Source organism: Globicephala melas, chromosome 7, assembly GCF_963455315.2.
Source record: "Globicephala melas chromosome 7, mGloMel1.2, whole genome shotgun sequence".
Taxonomy (NCBI): domain Eukaryota; kingdom Metazoa; phylum Chordata; class Mammalia; order Artiodactyla; family Delphinidae; genus Globicephala; species Globicephala melas.
The window spans coordinates 45,003,309-45,024,078 of record NC_083320.1 but is presented as its reverse complement, the minus strand read 5'-3'; the positions used below and the strand labels follow the sequence as shown (position 1 = coordinate 45,024,078).

General features: G+C 35.2%; 1 protein-coding gene across 1 annotated transcript in view; it reads right to left on the bottom strand.

Moving 5' to 3' along the window:
- COL5A2 (collagen type V alpha 2 chain) overlaps positions 1-20,770 on the bottom strand; it is a 144,099-nt gene that overhangs the window by 12,383 nt on the left and 110,946 nt on the right. The window contains exons 25-47 of the mRNA XM_060302157.2: positions 20,155-20,253; positions 18,890-18,943; positions 18,065-18,163; positions 17,905-17,958; positions 17,757-17,810; positions 16,695-16,748; positions 15,914-15,967; positions 14,285-14,329; positions 13,649-13,747; positions 12,524-12,631; positions 12,193-12,246; positions 9,920-9,973; positions 9,653-9,706; positions 9,178-9,231; positions 8,652-8,759; positions 8,486-8,539; positions 7,893-7,946; positions 6,920-7,081; positions 6,154-6,261; positions 4,909-5,016; positions 3,430-3,483; positions 1,370-1,477; positions 741-794 (exon numbers count right to left, since the gene is read on the bottom strand). Coding sequence (XP_060158140.1) covers positions 741-794; positions 1,370-1,477; positions 3,430-3,483; positions 4,909-5,016; positions 6,154-6,261; positions 6,920-7,081; positions 7,893-7,946; positions 8,486-8,539; positions 8,652-8,759; positions 9,178-9,231; positions 9,653-9,706; positions 9,920-9,973; positions 12,193-12,246; positions 12,524-12,631; positions 13,649-13,747; positions 14,285-14,329; positions 15,914-15,967; positions 16,695-16,748; positions 17,757-17,810; positions 17,905-17,958; positions 18,065-18,163; positions 18,890-18,943; positions 20,155-20,253 — 1,746 coding nt within the window. The remainder of the gene's footprint in view (positions 1-740; positions 795-1,369; positions 1,478-3,429; positions 3,484-4,908; positions 5,017-6,153; positions 6,262-6,919; positions 7,082-7,892; positions 7,947-8,485; positions 8,540-8,651; positions 8,760-9,177; positions 9,232-9,652; positions 9,707-9,919; positions 9,974-12,192; positions 12,247-12,523; positions 12,632-13,648; positions 13,748-14,284; positions 14,330-15,913; positions 15,968-16,694; positions 16,749-17,756; positions 17,811-17,904; positions 17,959-18,064; positions 18,164-18,889; positions 18,944-20,154; positions 20,254-20,770) is intronic.

The following is a 20,770-nucleotide window of genomic DNA, read 5'->3' as shown; positions in this document are numbered from 1 at the left end:
CATAATTAAAATAAACTAAACCAGAAAGCACCTATTTAAATTATTAACTAGAGTTCATTTAATCATGGAAAACAAATTGTAACTGGTTAGAAAACCATTCACTTGACATGCCATGTAACTATAAAATCTTCTCTAGCCTAGCTCAAATCAAAGCTGAGAATGATGATTTAATAATAGGTCATAATTTTAAGGCTATAATTGTTCTTCATGAATATAGATATTGATATTGAATACAGATATTGATTTATATAATGGGTGTGAAAGAAACATGCCCGTAAGAGATGATTCACTCATGATAAGACATCAATATAATAATCATTAACGTCGAAGCAACTGCAAAGAGCAAAAAAATCAGAACACGGGCAGGGCAGTCTAGTTGAAAATAAAATATATTTGAATAGTACTTTTCAAGTTTACAAAGAGCTTTCAAACCCATTTTCCTATGTAATTTTTAGGAAATCTCAGAGAATGGCACTATTTCTCCTGTTATTTTGGGAGAAAATTGTGACTCTAAAAGTGTTAATTGATTATTGAAATAATTTTTAGTTAAATTCAGAGGAGCTATATTAACATTATAAAAACAAATATAAACTCCTGGGTATCATTTTAAATCAACATTTTGTTCAAAGCTTGAAGAATTTGGTAATTTTCACTTATGAGTCTTAAATTGTACTTCTTCTTTGGGAGTATATTTTACGTAAGAAGACATATATTTTAAAAAAAAACAACAGAGAACTTACAAGTAAGCCACGTTTCCCAGCTCGACCAGGTGGTCCAATAGGACCCCGAGAACCCTAGAAGAAATTTTCACAGATATTAATACAAAAATATGGAGGTATTATATAGACATAGAATTCAAGAATATATGTTTGTAGTTGAATACTTATATATGTGTATGTGTGTATCTAAGTGTATAGTTCTATGGCTAATTAATTAAAACCAGGCTGAAGTCCCTAGGTATAAGAATGTGCTCACTATAACCCCAATGACATTTCTATAGTCGATTTTATCTATGGTCTTCACTGAATGAAGATCACCTTAGTTGTTTACATAAGACATTACTTGCTTAAATTTAACATGACACATCCTTATTACATTTCCTATAAACAACAACATTTTTAGATGATGAAAGTCAAAGCATCAGGGTTTTTGAATACCTATTACCTATAGAATACCTATTACCTATACCTAATACCTATTAGAAATCAAATTTTTAAGACTAAAAAAATTAATTCCTAATTGACTGTTTATCATTCTTTGTTTAGAGTCCTTAATCAAACACACATGTCATTGAATGCAGGCATATATGTAGCTCATAATACAGTATGTTGATGTTTATAACTGTCAGTGTGAAACTGACTCTCCTTACCGGATCTCCTCTTTGTCCTGCATCTCCTGGGGCACCAACGGGACCGGGAGTTCCAGGGGCACCCTGAGAGCCTGGCAGACCTGCAGGCCCAGGGTCTCCACGATCACCCTGACAAGAAAACCATGATATTATCTTTTTAATATTAATTCTAAAACAGCTGTATTCTATATGCTCATGCTATTCATGAGAAGGAAAAATATAACTTTTTAAAACATATTTATTATTTTACTAATATTTTACTTAAATATTTTAACTATATTTGCTTATTAATAAATCAAACTGAAAAGAATGAGATATTTTCCCCCAATTTCATCCCTCCCCTCACTCTCACCCTATTATTCCCATAGTCAAGATTGCTGGACTATAGGAGTGGTCACCTCCAGAATTCAGCATGTTTCTTAGACCAATAAGCCTTCCAACTGGGGTATCCGTGCACTTGGTATAAACAAAAACTTTCCAAAGAGTGTAAAAACAGGGAAAATTCTAAGGAAACCGCTTTCCAGATTTTCAACTTCATATGTGTTCTTTCAGAAAACTGACTTGGAGCATCCTTCCCTACTTCCTCTTTAACAATCACCCTTCTCTCATTTTATGAAATAAAGGCAGATATCATACAATCTGCAATCTTATTATGCTGCAGTGCTTCGAAGAATAAACACCACTGGGCATCAAACTAAGGGACTTTTCCAGAATGCACGGTTCACTTAAGAATGAAGCAAAGAGGTATTCGGAAAGAAAGAGGTGGCTCCTTATTTTACCCAGAGGACCCCATTATGACAAGGCTCTGAATCTTACTTGTCTCTTTAAGTCAGAGATGAGATTATTGTTACATGAACGTGTATTAATATAATTACTTGACTTGAGAAACGGAGTCAGACCTTTTTTCTGACAGAAGTTAAGTCTTATTTGACTGATTAGTTTGGCAACCAGGATAAACTCTGGCAATTAGGTTGGAGAATTGATACATAATACATTGAATAAGCTGAATTGGCAACTCCAAGATTTTGAAAAAAATATATTGAAAGCACATGTACATTTAGAATTTACCAAGAATTACCTCCTTTGCAACAATTAAAACTTGTGATTAAAATAAAATGTGATGGCAACTTAAATTATGCATAGGGGTTCATAGATTTTCAAAATTATATCAGGGGTACATCAGCAAAATCTTTGAAGACTACCACACTGGACAATATATTACCGACCGAGGGAAAAACCCAGATGCCAAGAGAATTTGCATTCCTTGGCTTTACCCCAAGATTCTTCAAAACTCGTTCTTCCCCTCTCTTTGAGTGCCTACTAGATATTTTAAACAAGTTATTTGAAACACAAATGCCCAGTGGTATAGGTACGAATCATAGTTAAAGTATTTGAAAATTGAGGTTCAGAAAATATGTTCAAGATCACATAGCTAGTTACTTAATCAAGATTCCAACCAGGTCTCTCAGGTTTCAAAGCCCATTCTGCTACATTATGAGCTCCTGGAGTGGAAAGAGCCTCTGCATCATAATAGACATTAGAGAGGGGTTTTGTTTTTGCCTTCCATTTACTACTAAGTAGTCTGAGACAACTGTGTGACTGCCCAAAGGGACTAGACTTTCAGATAAAGTTGGGGATATTTTCAGTTCAGCACATGTCTAATTTAAGAACACATCATGAAATATACAATATTTAGAAAGACATGGTTTATTTCCTCATGGGGCATTCACTTTAGGAGGTGAGTAGAGAAATTTAGATGTTACGCAGCTCTATTTGTGCTGCCATACTTTTGTGAATGAGTTTGAAATTCAGACTACTTCATATGTATCCTCATCCAAAGCCTTCATGGTGCACCTTTTCCTACTGTTAATTAAAAAAATGCCATCTCACTTGGCTATGTATTCAAACTTTCATTTATAAGATCTACTCAAATTATGACATTACAAAAAATATTGTTACAATCAGAAATTTCAGGGCTGCATTGGAGCTATGAGAAGAAAGAGTAGCTTTTTACTCTTTAGTATTAAAAGATTTCAAATTTACATTACTCCAGAGTTTTTAATCAGTGAAACTGCCCTTACACGTTCTCCAACAGCACCATCCCGTCCTGGAGTACCATCATTACCAGCTGGACCCTATAAAGAATCATATTTGAAAAATGAATTAACTGAGTAATAAAAAAATCACATTCCAATTGCCAGAAAAATTACAGCATGTTTTCCACCTCTCTTCCATATTATAAATTAGCATTTATGGAAATTTCAGTAGAAGAAAGTCTGCCATCTTTCTATTACTTTGATTTGCCTGTAAAATTATTAACACATTCTTACATTTTTGGTGCCAACTTTAAATGCAGTTTTGTTTAAGACACTATTTTCCACTTACAATTCAGTGCTTATAAAGTGCAATGTTATTTCCTTTCCCCACATACATATTTCATATTCAAGTATTAAGAATGCCCAGTTATTTACTATAGCAGCTCAATTTTAAAACTGTCCTGGCATTTGCTACAAATTTGGGCTCTTCAATGTTTGGTGTGAAACAGTACTAAATCTATGTTCAGGTTGGCTTAATCAACCTCTTCAATGGTGGGCCCAGAGGAGATGCCACCAGATGGAGGAGCTCCACTACCAGAGAAGCCCCCAGACATTCCTCCTGGTGTGCCTCCTGCACTAAGTCTAAATTCATTTCTATTTTTTATTTTTAAAAAATAAAAAGTATTCAAATTCTTCTAAATAAATAGACAACAATTACATTCCCGGTATTTTATGTTTTGTTTATATTATCAGTGAATGGTTTTCCTCACATTTACTTCCCCAAATAATATCCTTAAAGTTTAAAGTAAAATATCTGTGTTTAGATATTAAATTACTTTAAAAAATATATAGTCTTCTTTTCCTATTTTATTTTGATTTTTTTCAGAACTATATTTTTACCATTTGAGCAAAAATTGCTTTGAAAGGCATTGATTGTTTCTTTCAAGAAAATGTGACACTAAATGTTTGGTGATTTACTCATTAAAGCACTGAACAGAGGAAATTCCAACCTATAACTTCTCAAATCACCTTTCAAAAGCTGATTTCCTCTCAGAAGAGACTAAGGGAACATGATCTCCATAATGTAACTTTATAGGGATATGTAAGTAAAAGCATCTCTACTTACTTTGCCCTCTTCACAAGCTGTAACAATTATATTAATCCTATCACCATAAAACTTGGCAATTTTGACAAATATGCCATTACAGAATGAAATACTAATAAGAGAAAAGGTAAATGGTTGTGTCCTTTCACCTTCAAAATAATTTGGCAACAAAATAAATCAACTAAAATACTTGGCTCCAGACTAGATGAAAGTCAGTGCAAGACACAAATCTTACTACTTTTTCTTATGTCATCATTTAGTCAACTCTCTAGGCAAGAACACATCAAGAAACATCACTAGGAAACTTCCTTCAGGTCAAATGTACAATTTCTAAATTTCTAAATTGACTTCTAAATTTTAAAAATGTCCCCGGAACACCCAGATGAGGAGGGGAGAGGGATTTTCACTGTAGTACTCACTTCAGGTCCTGGGTCTCCCACAGGGCCATTTGAGCCTGGGGGCCCCACTGGTCCAGGCGGGCCTTTATCTCCTGGTGCACCAGTTGGTCCTACTTTTCCTGGTGTGCCCTGAAATAAAAGTACAAATATGTCCACCACTTCTGAAGAAGTTTAAGGAGGCCAGTTCACATAAAGGCTACATTTATTCAAATGGCACCCCAGTCCCTCCTGCTATAGTAATAATTGTCCATTATCCCACAACACTCATGTCACTGTAGTGCCTTCCCAGAGGCATGCGCACTTCTTATCACAATCATCCTGACATATCAAAGGGAATAAAAAGCATCCTTTGTACCAAGTCAGGTTCATTTTGGTTTCTAATCTGATGTACCATTGTCATTTCCGGATGCCCTTCTTGAATCTGTGTCACTAGTAAGATTTGCTCATCTTTATTCATTTCTGCTTTGTCTGCTCACTTTACTTCTATATCCTGGCACTTTGGTCTCAGTATTGGGAGATTTTACTTCCAGGTTCCTTGGCTCACTCCTGATAACAATAAGACAGCCCTTAACTCCTGGTTTTCTGGTTTCACATCTCCACCCACATGTCCCCAGTTCCAAGGTCCCAGCAGTAAATCTCTCTGTCTACATTCCAAATAAAAACACCATTTTTTCCTCAAGCATGTAAACTTTCAGCAGTAAAATTTAGTCTCTTCAAAGCTAACAGTGAGTTAAACTTTTATCCATACTCCAGGGAATATGAAATTCTTAGCACCCTCCAGGGAACAGGAGATTACTTTCAGAATCCTTCTTTATTGTTCACCCCACTTTCACCTCCAATATTACTTTAGCTCAACTACTTCTTCCCTTTGATGGTTTATGAAAACTTACTCTCTCAACTGTGAAATATGAGTGTTTCTGTTAGGCATGCTTATTTAAAAAGAGGCTACCTACTCACCAGGAGATTATTCCCTTTCTCTAGCTCCATGGATATTTTTAATCTTTGAAGAAAGATTTAGTCACCAAAATCTATATCCTTATTTGTCTACTTCTCTAGTCCCAGGGTTAAATAACTATATTTTTCAGGGACTTTCTAAGGTACTTAAGTAAAGAATTTGACATTTAAAGTCAAAAGGTTTTTAAGATACTCAGAATCTGTGTCTAAAAAAGACTTCAAATCTATTAAGAAAAAAAAAAAGATAAATTTTCCCTTCACAAATTTTATTGCATATAATCAGATGAAATATCGACCAGCGCAGCTACTCACTGCTGGGCCTGGAAGGCCGGGCATCCCTCGCTCTCCACGCTGCCCTGGCATGCCGACGATTCCTCTTTGCCCAGTAGTTCCAGCTGGACCAGGGGGACCATCTGGACCCTAATTTTGAGGACAAACTATAATGAGGAATTCTCCAGGGAAAACTATATGCAAGCACTTTACAATAGATCACAGCTTTACAGGTTTTTTGGTATGAGAAAAAGTTCTCTGTTCCATAAAACCATACTATGTATGAGTAGTCAAGATGTGTAATCCACACTGAGCCTCTAACATTATTTAAAGGTGAGAATGGCCCATTTAGTTGGAAAGGAACTTGAAGATTAATGTGAATATTAGTAGAATAAAAGAGGTAACTATTCAGGCAAATATTTTTCCTCTTTTTAAAATGACTAGAAAATTTTTAAAACAAAGAAATAGGGCTCTATCTAAACATATTAATGTTGAGGCATTTGGATATTAAATAAAATAGTTTGGTTTAAGAAAAGGTTCTTCATTCAATACAGATATTTAACAAAAAATGTTTCCTTGTTTAGTTTCTGAACACCATATCCATGACTATTATATTTTTATATCTGTACATATACTTTTTCCTAGAGCAGAGAATTATAAATTAAAAACCTATAGGGCATAATGCATTTAAAGGATTACGAAAGTGCTCAGGATATATAAACAGTTTCTCTGTGGCAGTAATTCTTATGAATTTTTACTAGTAAATATCTCAGTTAGAGGTGGTCTAGAACAAAGATTCCAAACTTACAGGTTGCCCATCTTCTCCTGGGTCCCCTTTGTCTCCTGGGCCACCAGGGGGGCCAGCTGGTCCTCGATCTCCTACTCGTCCGTGAGAGCCGGGGTCCCCAGGAAGACCTGGAGGTCCCTCCTTCCCAGGTTCCCCTAAGGGCCCTGCAGGTCCTGGAGCTCCCTAGTACAACATAGAAAGAGACCCGGGAGGGCAAAGTGGAAGCCACGTTAGAAGACCTAATGTGATGGTCTCTGCCTCAGAGGCAGATTCCCAAGCCTCACAGGTCCATTTTTCCTGTTAGATGATCACTCAGTGGATTTAAACAAAAATAAAAAACACAGCTGCCGCACAGCTGATTCATTTCCCAGAGGAAAATCTAAATTATTTGCAATTACCTTTTAGTCATTATTAAAAGTGTGCCGACAATATTGAAAAATCAACTATACTTCAATTAAAAAATAAATAAAAGTAAAGTGATTTGGAATTGCAAAAAAAAAAAAGTGTGTTGAAGTTAACTTGAATTTTCAAACTCCATAAGGCTCTGCCCCAACAATGAATACATAATATTGATATTTTATTGTCTGACCTGATCTTATAATGAAAGAATAACTTTTATTAAAGATAATTTCAGAGATTCTTCCTAACTGAAAGAAATGATTATTAGCACACAATACTGTTACTATTTAGTGCCCAAATGAAGTAACAGTCAAACATTAAATACTTAAAAGGATTTGCAAATAAGCTCCTCCAGGAAACACTGGATGATTAAAGAAGGATTTGCTCGACAGCTTACCACTATGAATTATTGGGACAAGAGTTGTCAACATGGGATAACAACTAATTAAGGGATTAAACAAAAGAACAAATAATAACTCAATTAAATATATGCGTGTATCATTATAATATGTACATATGTATGTGTTTGTGTGTATTTTTATGTGTGTGTAAAATTACTCCACTATCAATGATTTCAATTACTGAATCGACTTACAGTAGGACCTGGAGGTCCAACTCTGCCGGCAGAACCAGGAAATCCTGTAGCACCCTGGAAATATAATATCATATAAGTAATTTTAAAATAAAAATTAATTCTATACACTTTATAGGGATTATTAATTTTACAGGGATACTTAGGCCTTTATATTCCTCTTGTTATGACCAATATATATTTTTTCTTGTATCCTATGTTTTTGGGAATGGATCTGGATTAACTAGTAGGAAGGATACTATTTTTCTCTTTCCACTTTCCATTTCTCTTGAATACATACAAGTATATTGAAGGCAAGGGCTAGAATCACATTAGTATTTTATATAACAGAATTATACAAAGTACTTTGACATTATTCATTCCCTCTTCCATAGGTAATATATTATTTATGTTACATATGAGGCAGCTGGGTCTCCAAGATCAAAAAACTAATTTTAACCCAGATCTGCATCAAAGTTAAGCGCTCCTCCCACTACTGTATAGTTATACAACTAAAAATTTGTTGTTACGGGTTCAAATGAACTTTAAAATGGCTATAAAATAATAGGTATCTGTGGCTAGCTGTGTGTAATTCCCAGAGCTTCAAACCAACTTACAGGTGGACCCTGAGTTCCTCGACCACCTTTTAGTCCAGGAACGCCATTAGGACCCTAAATAGAACGAAACAAACAAAAGATCGCTATAGGATAGAAATATGGTCTAAACACAAGGTCAAACAGTGGGCACTGGACTCAAGTTGTGTCTTTTTTATTTGAAACTTACATGAGGGCCTGGGGATCCTGCTAGACCTTGTGGTCCAGGAGAGCCAGCATCGCCCTTCTGTCCTGGCTCTCCAGGTTCACCTTTTACTCCAGGCTGCCCATCAGGACCCTACATTAATTGAACAAATAAGCAATTGATCATAACACTTATAGATATATTATTTCATGATAATTATTCCTAACATATCATTTATTCATATATGGTATAATGGTGCTTTGAAATCAGTATAAAAGCATAGAAGAAAAGAAAAAGCCCTGATAAGATCTTTGAAGACAGTCTGAAAAAATGTTACACCACCACATTTTTATTATAACAAATAAGTATATAATTCAATATAATGCAAATTCATCCATTTTGGGGCCAGTTCATGAAAATATGTATTGAAAATGAGAATATTGCCTAGAAAACTATGTTTTCCAGAATCTTGAATATACCTTCAAAACACATGACAATGATAAGTAATTAAGTTCACTGCTGTAACAAGAGGAATGTTCGTTTGTAAATTAGGGATATTTGAAAATCATACCTGGGGTCCAGCAAAACCAACGGCTCCAGTTGGGCCATTTTCACCACGAGAACCCTAGAAGAAGACAAACATTACTGTAGCTTTCACATATTATTCTAAATAGGAACAGTATTTTAAAATGCAATTATATAAATTTGTAGTGTCTTGAAATGTACATATAGAGAAAGTAGACATATTGCTTGAGGAGGACTCTTAAGCGTGATGTAAAGGGTCATAGAAGAAATTTTCCAAGGCCCAAAGTCTCAAAGAAGCTTCTAATTTCTTAGTAAATGAGCTGCCAACCTAGACTTAATAGATTGTATAGAAATAATGCAATGATTTTTTTTTAAGTTTAATGAGAATAGTAAAAGGTGAAAACCAGGAAGTTAAAAGTAACGTAATCCAACAGGCATGGTTTTATAAATATCAAGACAAAATGATGAATCGTTTTACTGCTCAAGCTCATACTAAAGAACATCAAAATACTGTCACTTACAGGATTCCCACGGGAGCCAGGTGGGCCAACTAAACCTCGAGGGCCAGGTTCTCCCTAGAAAGCAGATTTTAGATTGTTATTGTCCAAAGCAGTGGCAAAACAGTATAACCGTAGGATTTGGGCCCTATGTGTAGGGCGGATGGGAGGAGAACTCTGAGATGATCTAGTCCAACTGTCAAATTTTATGAAAGAGAAAACATTATGAAAAAGATCCAGCATTCAAATCTCAGGATTTTAAGTCCACAAAATAACAACTTGTGACATTACCTTTTCTCCAGTAGGACCTGCAGGACCAGGAGGACCCAAGGGACCCGGAAGACCCTGCAATTAACATAACATAGGCATACTGAGGAAAAGAATGCACAGAAATCTCCATGTTTAAACAAACTAACAAAGAAGGGACTATTTTGTTACAGCTGACTGCTTTTGTAAAACATTACCTATTATAAATGATATAACTGTATATTCTCAATATTTTATATAGTCTAAAACAATTTCCAATGGATTTTCTCCACAAAACGTTTTAATCTCTTTCATCCAACTCAACTCCTCCATATATAACACCGTCTTCAAACATTAGTATGAAATTAGCGCTACCCTTCAACAGTGTTTCTGTGTTTCTTAGCTTATTTAATTTTGCTAATACCTATTTGAAATGTGACAGTAGATTGAAGAGGCTTTTCTTTTTTTGTATAGAATACTATATTCTTAAATTATACTAGTGAAATATCACTCCTTTATTTTTTTTAAAAAAGTGAAATTCTACTAAAGCACTCAGTTTTCCACATTCCCCTGAGATGAAAAGGAGTTGCACTACCCACTACACTGAAGATGACGCTGTTCTCTGGCTCAGAATGTAGGGTGCTACCACATGGGGTTTTCTTGACATGAGGTTACAATCTTTAAACTGCTGCACTGTATTGGAATCCTTCCTAAGACAGGTTTTTTTCTCTCATATTTGTGTATTGCCTCTTCACAAGCTTTTGTCATTTAATTTCTGTATGCATTACTGCAGAAACTTAAGGAACAAAATGACTTTTTAATTTTATATCTGTGACAAGAACATAAGAAAACTGTGACCTTAAATTCTCTAGATCTATAATGAAACAATGTTCTGCCATCCGTTTACCTAATATACTTCCTTAAAGGATTTGATTAAATATAAAGGTGACTTTATTACATTCTCATTTTTTTCATACAGAAAAAAAGTGATTCATTTTTTTTCCTTTACCATGAGATTACAGCAAATGCTCTGCTCTGCTTCTTCCCTAAAACAACATATTTCCCTCACTAAAAATGAAGCAGTCATTGCTTAAATCTTGATCCTACTGCATTGCATTTTCATAGTTCAAAGGAACAATAGATATGTATTTCAGCTTTCTCCTTAAAATAAACTGTCAATGCATCATCTCTCCTTCAAACAGCACTTCACTACTTACTGTGCACTCCAGACCAACCATGATGTGAAATACAAACCATAAACCAGATTTACTTAGACCACTTTTTTAAAGTATTAAATCAAATATTAGATTTAATTAAAAGGCAAGAGATATTTTGAGTTCATAATTTGTTAAACTAAGTGTTTCACCCTTAATTAGCTTTCCAGAAAAAGAAAAAAGGGATAATTATCACTAAGGCTAAAACTTTTCTATAATTTACTTTATTTCTTTAATCAAAAGTTAATATAATCAATGTATTAACAGTGGCTCAATGGACAGAATCAAAATATTAACAGTGGTTCAGTGTCATCTCTTTTTTAATAGTATAACGGCTATTGTCAGGACACAGCATGACAACTAACAGCAAACCATGTCATACTGAACCAGAAACTATTTATCAAATATCAGGAACTATTTCCAGGAAATGCTGACTGTCTGAGCAACTGTAACTACCTGCTCTTACCTGAGAGGATCATTCATGTCTGAAAATATATTTTCAGTCTGATTGTCTGATTATCCTTAGAATTGCAAAGACATTCCATTTTTAAGGACATAAAGTTTGTTAAATGTCAATTTCTGGAAGGATATTAAACAATCCTTCTTTACATTTCACTTATTCAGCCTCTTTATCAATGAAAGCATTAATGGCGATTCATCATGCAGTAATTTTCTCACCCCTAACATCTAGTATATTGAGAAACATTTGTCACACCTTCGGCTACTCTGTAAAACTCTACTTGCCTGCACTGGAATGAGGTCTAAGGCAACTCACTAGAGCAGCATTTTAATAAAAATAAACATTGCCTATGAAATAAAAAGATAATAAAGATAAAGAGGGCCCCACCGCTTAAAGCACCAATCTCATATGCACAATAAAAATGTGTCTTACTTCATTCTCTCAATAATGACTATTTTTTGGCTTGTTCTAATTCAAGGTAAGCAAAATGAGTATCTGTGGTCCATCAGTGTCAAATCTCATCATTCTCCTAATCCTGACAACCATGGAAACATGAAACTTATTTTTAAAAGTTCAGGCAAATTCATATGATAATGATGATGTTGATTCCTAGCCCAGCTGCTGAAAGGAATGATTTCACTTACTCTTGCTCCATCATTTCCAGCTGTACCTTCAGAACCTTTCTCTCCTATGCCACCCTGGGAAAACATACAAAACACCATTTAATCATTTAATTGTCTTTTTCCTACACTTGCATGGAAGCTTCATGAGAGCAGGGACTTCTCTCTAATGTTCACAGCTGTATCCCCTTGAGCATAGAACAATGCCTGGGACTGAACACTTTCTAAGTACACATATACTGAAAGAATGAATGAATGAATGACTTGTGACTTAGGGTGGTAGAAGTAAAAGTCTGCCCAGGAAATCATTATCAGTAGAAAGTGTAAATGGATGAACTAAACAAACCAAACTTACTCTGTCACCCTTGGGGCCAGGAGTTCCTGCAATTCCTCTTTCTCCTGGCATACCTTGAAGACCTGGTGGGCCTGTATCTCCAGGGGTCCCAGTTGGTCCTGGACTGCCCTGAAATGAACCAACAATAAGTAAGCTCACCTATATTTTAAGGTTGAAACTATATGAAATTCCTGTTTTGGTAAATCAAAAATAGTAGAATCTTGGCAATTTCTTGTGGTTCAACCTAGTGCTTATATTTTTCATTTGGGAAAATTGACTCTGAGTTCATTTTAAAAAAATCAGATCTTGCTGTTTTGATTGTTGGTTTGTTTTCAACATTCTCTTTGGAGAAATTGGGTACCAATTCAAATAAAAATGATAGAATTGCCTTTTTATTTTCTTTTTTTGGCAACATCATAGGGATTCTAATAAAAAAAGAAGACATCACATTTAGAGAGTATTCCATTCTCTCTCTAAAGAACCCATGATATGAAGCTGGCTTTCAGGCTCATTCAGTAATTAAATTGAAGCAGATCTTCTTCAATCACTCTGGCCTTTGAAGGTAATAAGGGATCTAATATTATATGATCATGAAAAATTCTACTTCAGTTGTTTGCACTGAAGTTGGCCACACAGTCTTCTACCAATTTTAAAACAGCACCCAAAAGGAAATGGTACTGATTTTTGCCGTGTAATGTATTGTAATTTCGGATTTCAAAAGTGACATACTTTCATATATTAAGTAAGCAGAACTGTAGAAACTGAGACAAGGAAAATGGAGCATATGATTAGGAAGACATCCTAATAAATTACACTATTTTCGATTTATTAGCTCTGCTTATTAATAGAAGTCATTAATAAAAGTTATATAAATAAATATTAGAAACAGGTTTGTATATGAGAATGTATCACTACTTTATGTAGTGATCAAAAATCCCATCAAAGAAGAGATTCTTTTTTAGCTGACTCTTTAGTGCCAAAGAAAAGCCAAGAAGGTGTTCATTAAATATTTGTTGAAGAAATTATATAATCAAATATTTTGTAAAAACAAGAGAAATAAATAATAATAAATCCTAGTACCATTACGTGTTTATTGAGCAGTAATTTTAGACCATTTTAAACTACTGAGCTCACTACCATACTTACTTTTGGACCATCAGGACCATGTCCTCCAGCCATTCCCTTCTCACCAGGAAGTCCGGTTATTCCTGGTTCTCCTCTTTCCCCTGGATTTCCTCGTTCTCCCTACACAACATAGGAATGTCAAACAGTCTCAGTGCTTGATCTGAAAATGGGTTAAAAGTGCTCCTGGATGGGCTTCCCTGGTGGCGCAGTGGTTGGGAGTCCGCCTGCCAATGCAGGGGACACGGGTACGTTCCCCGGTGCGCGAAGATCCCACATGCCACGGAGCGGCTGGGCCCGTGAGCCATGGCCGCTGAGCCTGCGCGTCCGGAGCCTGTGCTCCGCAACGCGAGAGGCCGCAGCGGTGAGAGGCCCGCGTACCGCAGGAAAAAAAAAAAAAGTGTTCCTGGAAATGTGAAAAATGACTTCTACTGGGGAAAAATTTAGAAATGAGCAACTATTAAGACTCAGTTTTCTAATTTAATAAGAAATGAACTTGAAGTAAGCATATACTAGTTTCACAGCACAAAATATTTCTCATAAGATTGATTTTCATTAAGTAAAAAACTGTAACAATTAAAGCCCAGTTTAAGATAAAAGATGCTTTTTCAAACTGAAGCCAATGGACACAAAGTTAATCATGAAGAAGAAAATACTTACTCTAGGTCCTAATGGGCCAACTGCTCCAGGATCTCCAGGAACTCCCTATAAAATACATTTTTTTAAATGAAAAACTTTCAACTGAACTTTAGGTATTTATTAGAAATCTTTCCAGATCATATACCTAATTTCTTCTAACATACTATTAGAAGTCTGACTAAGCCCATAATATTGAAGAAAGAAAAATATGTACAATTTTATAAACAATGGGATATCATATACATTGGATGGAAATACTTTTCCAGAAAAGTTTATATTATACCTGAATGATTGACTTTGGGCAATGAGTTCATTCAAAATATTATCTCACAAAGATATTACTTTTAGCAACAATAAAATAAAAGCAAAAGGCCTTTTATTTCCTAATGGAATGTGAAAAACTTAACAGAGGAAAGTGAAATTAAAAGCAATGAAGTACTAATCTTTTAAATAGAACCAATTCAATTCAATTTAATAAATATTCCTTGAACATATAATATAGACAACACACTGTACTAGGAATTTTGGGTTCAAACTAATGCTGTCATCACTACATTAAAAGTTTGTTCTTAACTAAAGGAAAATTTGTCATTTAAAACTTCTCTGTTTGATAAAGACAGTAACTACATCAAGTAGGCCTCCAGTCTTGTCCCTTGAAATGTATTGTCTTCATTGTGGCATGATCTTCCTAAAACCCAAATGTAATAGTATTTCTCTCTACTTAAAAGCCCTTCATTAGCTTCCCATTACTCTAATAATAAGAACAAACTAGACTCAAATTAAGACTTTCCAGGATCAGGCCCCTGTCATTCTCCAGCCTCTTCTTCACCCTCCTCAACCTGTATTTCACATTTCTGACCTACCGAACTTTTTTCAGTGCCTAAATTCGATCATCAAGCCTTTGCACTTGCTGTTTGCATTTCCTGGAGTATTTTCTTGCCTTCCCTCCTCCCCGCTTACCATCATTCTTCCTTCAGATCTTATAAAAGATACTATTTTGTCCAGGAAACTTTTTCTAAACCCCAATGTCTGAATTAGGTGCATCTTCTAGGTTTACATACACACAGTGCCTCTCTTACCATAGCATTTAGAATATGCTACTGTTGTAACTGACTTTCTATACTCTCTGTCTCCTAGTAAAATAAAATATAAAGCAAGGTCCATGTCCATCTTGTTCAATTGGTTCAGGCCAAGGCTTAGTAGAGCTTAGCACAGAGTGCTCAGCAAATATTTCTGAACAGTTAAATGAATGAATAAATCATTAAAAGAAAAATAAATTACATAAACCTATGTGCTGGTAAAATGACAGAAATAAAATGGTAAGTTTCTGTTCATAACCGTTTATGAAGCCTCCAGTAAAATGTACAGTAAGACATATTTAGTGATTAAGAACACAGTATAAGCACATGACCTGGGTTCAAATCATATCAGCTGTGTGACTTTGGGAAAATTACTTAACATCCGTGTGCCTTATTTTCCTCATCTGTAAAATGGGCATAATAATAATAATAGTACCTAGTACATAAGAGTTGTTTTGAGGATTAAAGGAGATAATTAATTTAAAGCAAAGCAGAACAGAGCCTGACACATAGTAAGTGATATTATGTTAGCAATTTTTAGCATTGCTATCCTTATTATTTAAACACTTACCTGATCACCTGGCTTTCCACCTTCCCCAGGAGGCCCTGGAGGACCAGGAAGCCCCTAAAGCAAAAGTAAGAATATAAAATTGTGACTCTGTGGAAATTTAATAGGCCACCAGTGTTAACAGTTCACAATTCATAGAGCTCCCTGACTGTATTTTCAAGCAAAAGACATTATTTAAACACAAGTTAAGCAAAGCAAAATGAGAAACCTACATCCTCTAACATAACACAGCAGCTAGTCAGTTCGTAGGTTTAGATTTTCATTTGCACACCACTTAGCAAAAAAGAGGTAAGGATATAACAGTAGGTTCTTTATATTTGTGGAGCTTTTAATGGCTTTGAGAACAATACTTTAGGCTACTAGAATAAATATTGAAAGTTAGTCCTGACAGTTTTTTCCCCAAATTATGATTATCTATGCTATTAATATACCATCATATTTAATTAAATAAATCATGAAAATTTGTTCAACAAAAAATTTTAGACACTGTGTCAATAAAATTAGATAAGCCTCAATATAGTTAAATAAATCTTATTGAGATATTAAGAACATTTTATGATTTATAATTTGTTAATAGGTTTGGGGTTTGATCAGTTGTTCAGGGGAAATCTGTTCCTTCTCTTTGAGTAAAAATGTTTGATTTTGTCCAAATGTCTATCTTATTTACTAAAAGAGGAATGACCCCTTTGAAAATTGTAGAATTTCACGTCATTCAACCATATCTTTTTATAAAAAAGCATTTTGCTTAGGGGAAGAAGAAATGGAAGACTGAGTCAGTGCATACCTGAAAGCCAGTGGGGCCTGGAGGGCCCTGTTCTCCTCTCTCCCCAGCTAGACCCTAAGTCACGAAGGAAAGAAAACCATGAACATCAAGAGCCAGATCCTTATGTCTGCTTCCCACTTGTGTGAACCACCAGAAGTATTTATATTTATATTTTATAAAGAAATATTTATATTTCTTTGTATTTCTTCCAATCACAAGTTTTTCACTTTAGCAAGATAATAAACTAGTCCTAAATGTCAACTAATTGTACCGTTTTAAGTCCCTGATGGTGAGAAAATATCTTCTAAAGCCAGTGAAGAAACTGATAACATGTGTTCATTTTTTATCCAAACATAAATGTCTGGAGCCAACTGTAAAATTTGGGGGGAAATTGACTATTGGCATGAAAAAATCCATTACTTTTATATGTCTAATCTAAAAGGTAATTAATGTTTCCATTGTAGTTTGTTTCTCAGTGTTATAAAAATTATTAATCAAACCTTCAAAACTAGAATAACTAAAGAAAGCAAAGCTAACATTTTAAAAAAGATATTTAAATTGCCCCATTCCAAAACAAATAAACATGCCATAATATTTCTGATTAACACAATTTTAAAATCCTAGGATGAAAATATACCTCAAAGGATAAATATTATTCCTTTTAGTCCATCCAAAAAAACAAAACAAACAAACAAAAAAAACGCTTAAATAAATTTCTATAAGACACAATATTAGAAAAAAAACCCTGGTATAATCGAGTATTTATATATTTTAAATAAAATACAGTATAAAATATTTGTCAGACACTACTTTCCTCATATAATTTTCAACTGTGATAACATAGAGATGATGAGGTAGCTTTTACCATCAGCATTTCATAGAAGTTTAAAATGAAAAGACCAATAATTCTACTTAAAAAGGCAGAAGATGCCAGCACAGGAATCAAAAGAAAAGATATAACTGAAATTCTTCCATCTTGCACTTTTTTATTTACTTCCCCCCAAAACCTACCCATGAGTAAAGTCTCAGACAAACGTCACTGAAGAATGCAATGTGAATATATTCTCACTAAAACTTACATACCGGGGGGCCCACAGGACCGGAAGGACCAACTTCACCATCTTTTCCAGGAGCTCCCTAGCATCGCAGAGAGATAATTTATGAGGTGAGACCATGAGAATTTGGGTAATTTCATATATATTTTTTTCTTTAGCAGAAAATGTGTAGTTACCCTCTGCCCAGGAACACCAGCATTTCCTGCTTCTCCAGGTTTTCCAGGGTCACCCTAAAGAATCAATGCAAACTAATTTAAATTTCAATCAGTTTGCTATAAACATGTCAGCTCCAAGTGAGGATTATGATGAGATGGCAACATTATACACTGTACTCACACTGCTACCTTTGGGGCCTGGAAGACCCATACTCCCAGGCTGCCCTCTGATTCCTATGGAGCCTGGAGGACCTGGCCGGCCATCCTCTCCTGGAGCACCCTACAAAATTGACAGGAGCAATGTAAGTTTCACATAAGTTCTCTCTGAATGTTACATCACCCAAATTGTCACTTGCCTTTCCTTACTACAAAAGTTATGTAAGTTTTAAATTAAGCCACGTTTTTATTTCAGTGAATCAGGACAGTTGAGTGTTTTTAAAAACAACTGCTGAGGTATTTGAATGTTTAGAACGGAGACTTTATTCTTATTCTATACACAAGCCTCATCTTTATGTCTCTTTACATTCTCATATTAATAGGGGAAATCTTCCTTCTTTCATTTACTCTTGTTTGTGGTAATGAAAACTCAGGACTTCCATTTCACATTTGCTGTATAAGGAAAGGGCCCAGAATATATGAACTTTCAAATTTATACCCACTTATCTCTTAAATGTATAAAATTGGAAGGATATCAAGAAATGAGAATGTTGCTAACAAATTCCACTAATATTAATAAATACATCATGGAAACTTTTTCACTTATGTCAGAGAAGCAATTACAATCTCAAGCATTTATTTCAATACAACGTTATCAATTTTTGGTCATTTTGAAAATACGCAGATCCTTAATATTTACTTCCAGGAGAGGAAGGTACATTTTAAACATGTAAACATGATCAGCATCCACCTGATCAAAAATGTTAACCTTAAATAAGCATCTTACCATGTAAGTTGCATGTCTATTGAGAAATATTAATGGTGGTGGACTTCTGTTTAAATTACTTACCAAAGGTCCAAGTTTTCCTTCAGGACCTTGAACACCAGGATTTCCTGTCAGACCCTAAAAATTAAAAGCAATTGTCAGTTTGTTGCTGACCTGCAACTGGAGTAAAGATTCTAAAGAGTAAAAATAGCACTGCATTAAAAAGATCCAGTTCCGCTTTGCAATGCCCACTCTCAGTAGCCTTAGGTTCCTCTAGACAAACTCACAGGACCATCATGGGCCCCACTCAACCTGGTTTCAGGATACAGGGCAGACAACACAACATGCAACAAGGCATCACATGTGGGACTCCCCACTGGGAGGAGTCCTCACAGCACAGCCTTCAGGGCCAGACTCTAAGCCTCCCACAATGGGAGGCCCGATGTGAGAGAATCAGTCTATGTGGTGGGTGCAGGAGCCACCCTGGTTTGAAATCTCACATAACCAATATTTGTAACAGCACCTTGGACATACTATACTGGTCCCAGCAAGGTGAATGCCCAGGTACAAGTCCCTGCAAACTCAGGAAATCCAAAGCTATGCCTCCTACCAGTTTTTTTAATTCATTCATAGTCCTCCAAGTCCAAATGCAGTCTACAATCAGGGATCATTTTTACTAAAAGTAATTGAATGGTCATTCAACTGGCATTCCACCTTTATCATGTGTCTAGGGAAGAATATCGAAGATATTTATCGAAGATGAACCCAATGCCTCTTTCTCACGTAGAAGGAGAAAGGGTTGTAGGAGACTTTTACTCAAATATCTAACACTGGGTTCAGGACAAAGAACTTATGTTGAGCCAAATGTATCTTTCCATGAAGCTTTCTGTATAATCCTTTTCTCTTTAAGGGGCACTGTTGACAACTGAATATAAGGGTAATTCCATAGTTCTAATGAATTTTCAAGTGACATTTTGTTAAAATGAAATTTGTCAGGAATTCTCTGTGCTAAAAGTCACATAAGTTGTTCATCAGCAAGTAAAGAAAAATCATAAAAATTGATAAAAAGGATTTTCTTTTCATATCAAGTGGTAAAATTATTAATACATACCTCTTTGAATAAAGGAGACTAGAAGTTTTTTTTTCTATACATGATAAAAATAGCAAACCATTCATTATTTCAAAAATAATGAATCAGGTCAAACCCAAAGAAAAAAACAAAGAAATGTTCCAAGTCGCGAAAGCAAGCTATTAAAAAAAAAAAAAAAAAAAACCTTTAAGAAACCTTTAATGAATTCTCAGGAGCATATCTCCTGGGTTGATGTAGCAAAAAACTGCTGTGTTCTTACCCGAGCACCTGGAAGCCCAGGTTCCCCCGGACGTCCTGGATCCCCCTGACCTCCTTTAGGTCCTGAAGAACCTACAGGACCCCTCTCTCCTTGAGCCCCCTGTTCCAAAGCAAAGCAGAACATATCAGGAAAAAGGGAGTGCAGGGAAACAAAAGCAAGCATATATAAAATCCTTGTTTACAAATCAAACCACTGGTATAACATAAAAGAGTTTGTCAAAGTAGTTACAAAGACTTCTTTGTAAACCATGTCACTTCACATTTTGTTCTCATTTGGATTCCTTGTAGAATAGAGGTTTTTCATCATTAACTAATGAAAGTTGTGTTTAGAGCCTCACTCCAATAACCTAGATTTAGAAACCCCCAAATTTTGAAACAGTCTAAATTTCTAGATAAAGGAAAAAATATATATCGGCTAAAGGAAAGATTTATGGCCTATTCTTCTCAAGAATGTCCCTGGAAAGTTTGAAAACAAACTCCAATACACCTCCAACCATCATCCTTCTCCCCTAGACCTCTATAATGAAGAAATTGCACAAGAGGGATTTGGCAGTAGGAGTAACATCTGTGTCCAACTCTTTTCTAGATCTGGACCCATGTGGACCAAGGCTAGATCA